General features: G+C 33.3%; 1 protein-coding gene across 2 annotated transcripts; it reads right to left on the bottom strand.

The window, feature by feature from the left end:
• Positions 1 to 1649: 1649 nt before the first annotated feature.
• LOC136797282 (nose resistant to fluoxetine protein 6-like) lies at positions 1650 to 5482 on the bottom strand (the record flags this gene model as incomplete). Of its 2 annotated transcripts, none has more annotated exon segments than XM_067053441.1 (3): positions 1650 to 1767; positions 1924 to 2032; positions 5334 to 5482. In XM_067053441.1, coding segments are annotated over 3 exon segments (362 nt in total), but the record flags the coding sequence as incomplete, so codon positions are not given.
• Between the last annotated feature and the right edge of the window lie 1382 nt (positions 5483 to 6864).

The following is a 6864-nucleotide window of genomic DNA, read 5'->3' as shown; positions in this document are numbered from 1 at the left end:
TTATGATGTTTATCTTCGTAGGAGTAATAGTTTACATGAAATTTGCTAAAATAAATTGATTTATAGTTGTTCGGATAAATTTTCATTTGCCAAATTTATATTTATATGTGGATATCATAAAAACTACTACCCCTACGAAGATAAATGTCATAAACTACTTTATAGTGAGTTAAATTTCCTTTATTTTGAGTGTTGGCAGACATATGTGCGTCTTATGGGTCTAGAGATACATTTTTTCAAAAATCCAACATTTTATACGAACAACTTGAAATTAACATTTTGTGAGTTTATTTTGTCAAATATCATAAAAAATACTACTCCTACAAATTTAACTAGCTTTAATTTGAGCGCTGGCAGATATCTGTACGTCCAATGGTTTCTGGTTTGTGACAATCATAAGGAAAAAGAATCATTTCAAAGATAGTGGGAAACCTAACCCCAAGAAGGTGGAATTATTGATAAATATCCCACTCTAAAAACCATTGAAGAGCTACGCATTTTTCTTGTATTGACTTAAAATAATATAAATAGTTATAAAATGAAGACTGGAAAATAAACAAACAACATATTCAACATGAAAGAGAAAATAATTGAATTTAATTCTTAAGTTATAAAACATGTTTCTTACAATCTTCATTATTTCACCATTTAATTAACTAATTAAATATTAAAATTAAAGTAGTACAATTTTTTATACTCTTAAATATGACTAAATACTAATTGCATTTAAGTTACAGAATATGTTTCTCACAAATATGATTATTTTACCATTTAATCAACTAATTGAACATTAAAATTAAAGTAGTATAATTAAACATACCATTTTCTTTTTTACTCTTACATATTACTAAATAATATTTATATTTTGGTTTATTATTCAAACCTGAATATCTCAAATTACTGTATTAGTAAGGAAAAACAATCACTGAAATATACTAGTAGTTGCGTATATCAGAGCTTTCAATGGATAATTCCAAGACGTTTTGATGAAATCAGTAAATTCGAGGGTGGATCTTAAAATAATATTCTCTTATTTCTTAAATATAGACAACAACATTTATATTTAAAATAGAAGACATCTTTCTTTTTCAATGTAACCACCATTTGGATCCAAGCATTGCTTGGATGCTCCAGGTTTCGCATGTCATATAGCGACTGACCTCGTCATTCACCCCGTCGTCGGCACAGACGTTGTTAAATCAAATATCTAACCTTAAATTAGTCTCGTCTGAAACAGATGGTATTCCGTTCCTTTCATCATCATGAATTACCATACATGAATCTGCGAACTTTTCACTCCCAATAATCGACGAATACCAATAAATGAGGTATAAAAATTAACAATAGGAGCATCAGTCCTCAGTCACTCCTAATGCCCGTCATGGCGGCAGCTCAACAAGCTCTTTGCGGTGTAACAAAGCCTGGTAAAGTAAGAACGAAGGCGGGAAATTACTGGGTACAGGAGTGTTTCCAGTAGACTAATACCTCTTCAGAGCTTCAGCCCTTCAGAAACCATACTTTAAGACCCACCCTCAAACTTAGCAGTGCATTTAAGTATTGTGAATAATATAAAAATAAATTACCATAGTTGTAAATCAACGAAAACTGTAAAATATAGAACTGAAGGATTCATAGACTTAAGGACTTAATTAAACATGAAGGTTTATTTTTCATTTGATAGTTCTGAATCTTGAGTACTGTTTCTATTTTTAGTTGTGATTTCTGGAGTGGAATCATTTCCTCCTGTTCCTTTCCTTGTTTGGTTTCCTAGGAATTTTATAAATATGAAAACTTTAAATTCATAAAAATATTTGACTAAGTTCATTAGAAATTAATCTAAATTATTAATGATTTATTTTATATGTTACATGTTTTATTGAAAAAATTCACTGCCATTTAAGTAACCTCAAAATTAATTTATACCTTTTTGAAAAATAATATTGTCTAAATGTGCTGTTGGGGCTTCAAAGGATAAGTATAGCAACAGTGCAACTGCATACGTAAGGAATGTAATTCCTAATACCAATGGTATCTGAAACAATAATAATAAAAAAACAAAACAATATATGTTAATTAGATACTAAAGCTCAATTAACATATTTTAAAGAAATTAATATCGGTTACTGATTAAGAGTTAAAGTTAAAACTATTCAAGTTATTATAGTCAATTATAGTTTAAAATATTCCCTATTAGTTTTATTCGGATTTTACCTCGTCATCAGTGCAGTCTGAGACTGACATTTCGAGGATTAATCCCCATGCTCAGAACTAAAATTAGCAATTTAAAACATAATTTTTTTCAGCAATCACATATGGCCAACACTTAATAATGACATAAAAAAATAAATTATATAGTTTAAAATACTTGCATAGGCAGATGCAATACAACCATTTCATTAAGTAGCAGTTATCACACTGAACTATCATGAGAAGGATAATCCCGTATTTAAGAAAAGGTTTATTAGAAGTTGAATTACACATACACAAGTGTAAATATTTATTTTAACACTTTATCCTTCTTCTGTAGTAAAACTACATTTTAGGGAGTTTTTGAATTGTTGTATTTTCCTGTAGTTTTATTATGTGATGGAGTACACGTTACTTTTGAAATGTTTTTATATTAACTAAACCTAAAAATCTAACCTAAATTTTCTTCAGCGAGCTTAGCCACACATATTCCGTAGTACAGTCTCGTGGGTATATGGAGAAGAGGAGAAGTGACAAGATTAACCCTTGTGGAAAACCGCATATAAGTGAAATTGTTCTGGAAAGATTCTCCGGAACTTGCACAGTTTGTTGATTCCGGTTGTTTCAAAATTACATTATAATGCTATATGATTGTTGGGCAGTTCAGGTCCGCAGGCCTGAGGCATAAAATACCATGAGACACGAAGCTGAAAGCGTCTATTGAGATCATAGGTGTGGCTATAGTTCTGTTGAAGTCTCTGCACACCTCCATCTGAAGTTTCATGAGGTTTCCGGGTTGAACCTTTGCGAGGTGCGGTAGGAGGCTAATGAGCCTATTAGGTTCTGCTTAGTTCCCTGACTTGGCTGATATTAGTAGCGAAAAAAAATGACACGTTTCTATTGCTCAGGGAAAACCTCATTCGAAAGCACGAGTTATACAGGTTCGTGAAATGAGGTATGCCATTTCTGGAGAGTTACTTCACCAGGACCGTCTGGATTTTTTGGTGGCCGGGCGCTCGGTTTCCGTGTGACCTCAAGATGGCTTTTATATATTTGGAGCTGACTAGCATGTAGTTTGCCGCTCTGGCCATGTGCGGCGTTTCTTTGTTGGTAGTCCGCCCGGTGATGTTTTGTTCAGAGTGGTCTGCTAAAAGCTCAGCCTGTTGTGAATGGATTAAAAGCCGGTCCCCGTCCTGTCATCTGATGGTCGAAGATTTTTGTAAGATTCGGGAATTTCTCAACGTCGCCTGGAGTAGTCAGTCAGCATCTGCTCGTTTCAGATCGCTGTCCTTCTCAGTCGCAGGTCATTGATGATCTGGGTGGTCGTTGCGTTGACTGCTTGTTTGACGTTCGGTTCGTTTGAGCGAAACCATTTGTTTTTTAGGGTGAGCCGTCTCTCAATGAAAGCTATTATACGAGGTAGTGTGGTTAGAAGGTGGGGCCGCGTTGATTGGTTGGTGGAAACGAACTGTGGTGCTGCCTCGTCGAGGATAGAGGTGAATTCATCCATGTAGCGAACCACCTTCTCTCTGGTACAACATTGATTCGTAGTATTATAAAAACTCATATTTAGACAAAAATTTAAAGAAATAAAGCCTGATTTTACTACTACTTTTCGTGGTGAAACAATTATGAGTATAAGACGTGCCTACTTCTGAACTTCGTTCTTTGCCCCCAGGAAAATTCACAATCTTGATTCAGCAAATAACAATTATATCCCAAAATGTTATATTTTACTGCTCATTCTAGAATAGCCTGAATTCTTCTTATTTTTTTTTTTTTTTACTATAATTACTTCAGATATTTTTCACTTTTATCATTACAAATTTTTAATGTAATTTCTATGTTCCTTTTAGACTTTTCTTTAAATATTGTGTAATTTACAACAAAAATATAACTTGGTTATTTCGAAGATGTTTTTTCCTTAAAACCGGTATATCTTAAAAAATGGGTGGGGTACTGTCGCAATACGTTTCTTTAGTTCTATGATAGACAAGCATCTAGAGAGAAAAACAATTTATTAAAAAAAAAATGTGGTGCCCAACTTGTCTGCCCAACATTGGGTTGCCTTATGCACAACATACTTATAATTAGTGAAGCACAATTATTTATAATCCTACTAATAAAAATAGCACTATATACTAATCCTACTAATAAAATAGTCACAGCATATTTTTTTTTTTCAACGTCACATTATAAACATTTCTACATTGTGTACAAGAATTATACGTGATTTTCCTTTTTCTTATTTCTTCCCTTACACATTTTTCCCAGCTTTTATTGTTCTTTAAGTATGTTTAATTTTTCTAATCTTTCAATTCTACAAACTTTTCTCTCCTTTTTTTTCTATCACTCACACAAATAAATTTAAGTAAAAGTATATAATAATATATATATAGCCATTTTAAAAATGGTAAAAAATATATGAACATACATAATACCCTATGTGGAAGTCCTCATTTACAATATATTAACATAAAAAAAACAAAAAAACATGCATATAAAAATTAAAATAGAATAAGTAAAAATATTAAGTTATAAGTTAATAGCAATAAATAAATATATTAAGTTAAAAGAAAAAGTAATAAATTTAAAATTGCATAGATATATATGAAATAATGAAGACACATAATGTGCAATATATCCATGCTCTCTGAAACATCACCATCATTCTCAGCTACCATGCGTGTGATGGTGGACGATTCCCAGGGAGTCCAGAATTATCCCTTTTACCATTTTTGCCAAGTTTTTGATCTCAACACAGTGTTCCTCCATGAAGCTCCTTGTGCTTGGTAAAGCTCCGAACCAGAGGCCTCTCACGTAGAAGTCTCTTTCCCCGAAGCTCTCATGGAACGTTTCCAAATGAAATTACTAATGTGTTCGTTTGAATAAAGGCACTAATAATCAGGAGATTTTAGTGCTATGGATATTTCAAACAAGGTATTTTTCGACCCACCCTATTACTGGTCACGAGAACTGGTCAACACCCAACGACTCCTAATATTCAAATATGTGTATTTGATAATATTTTATGAATTTGTATTTTTATTTTATATTTTCAAATGTGTGTATATATTTTATGTAAAGGTTAGGTTACTTGGATTTCATGATATTTATATGACATCATATGTTCATAATATGCTTACATTTACCTGAGTAGTTGCAGATATATAGCTATAACCATAGGTCTCCCCAAAATAAAGTGAAATAATGAGCTTATGTATCAAATACGCTGAATATGAAAGCTTAGCCAGTGGCTGGAAAACAGGCCAACTCAAGAATTTTCCAATGATACCTGAAATATAATTCAGTATGTTTAATTAATAATCTGTGAATAATGAATATGTAGTTTATTAATTTATTAATATATATATTAAAGATGATGAATATACTTTGTCATAACTGAATTGAAAATATGTCCTTTAATTAATGACGCTTGTTCCTTATCTACGTATTTGGTAATACGTAGTAATATAAATACCTACGTAATTCTTGGTAACGTATTACGTAATTTTTTATTTTAACACTAACCCAAATATTAAAATTGAAGAGGAAATTAATTTATTTTAAAGTGGTTGTAAAACAGGACTTAATTAAGGTTTAGATTAGTTAACAGGGAGTGGGGTAGCCCAGTGAGTGAGGCACTGTGTTACTGATTCCTAGATCCCGGGTCAAATCCAGCTGTGACAGATAATTATTTATTCTATTATTGTTTATACGGGTTTAGGGGCTTTCCAGGGGTCCATCCAGCCTTATAAAGAGGGTACGCTTAGTGGAGGAAAAATCAGGTGATTGAGCGTGATCTTGAACAAATCATCTCTTTGTACAACCGTTGTTCTAGAAATAGTACTTGATTACAAAGTACTGAACCCTTGACCCTTCATTTTTACACCACAGATTTATCTTTATTTTTTAAAATTAGTTATTCGTGAATAACGAATGAACAACCCATACGTTATTCGCATATCACAAGAATGCATTTAGTATCATATAATGGGCTGATAACTTTTAGGCCCAGGTTAGGAGTCTGGTGGTATTGGTCAGAAAATCAGTCGTGGATTGACACTAAAGTCGAGGAAAACGTTTAGGCCGTACTCAGCTTGAATAAAATATGCCCCTGGACTTTCAATGAGGTGGGGAAAAACCAGGCGGTTTAGTTAGAGTGCTGATCACATTATTTGTATGCCTAATGATGACACTGTAAATCCCTATCAATTACCGGACCTAATTCCCTTCTCTGACTCAAAATTATTAGAAGTATGTGTTCAGGCCAGAGACTACACCTAAGAGATTCTAGGTTTAATTGGAATTAACGCTTACGTTTAAAAAGCAAAGGGCGCCATCTGGGAAAACAAGGGCAACCAGCCCTGTAGGGACAATCCCTTGAAGTTAAGACTTGAGGATGCAACCAACCACCGACCCCACTCTGTTACCAGCGCTAGGCGGAAGATGTCCAGGTAACCAGGACGAGTGTGGTAATGGGGGCACCAAACGCGGAAGCCGGCCCATTTCAACAAGCCCAACAGATGACATATGTCCATATTGTGTTCCTGCCGTTCATCTCAAGTAAGAGAGTATCTTACGCCTTTCATTAATCATAAACGGTGAGCCATCATTATCCACATCTCATCTCAGCAATAAAATCCATACTCAAAATTAATTTTAACAAACTAACAT

The sequence above is a fragment of the Halyomorpha halys genome, unplaced genomic scaffold (assembly GCF_000696795.3).
Source record: "Halyomorpha halys isolate HHAL.00 unplaced genomic scaffold, Hhal_1.1 Scaffold10009.1, whole genome shotgun sequence".
Taxonomy (NCBI): Eukaryota; Metazoa; Arthropoda; class Insecta; order Hemiptera; family Pentatomidae; genus Halyomorpha; species Halyomorpha halys.
Note: the sequence above shows the minus strand (reverse complement) of the source record. Positions and strands in the feature narration are given on the sequence as shown.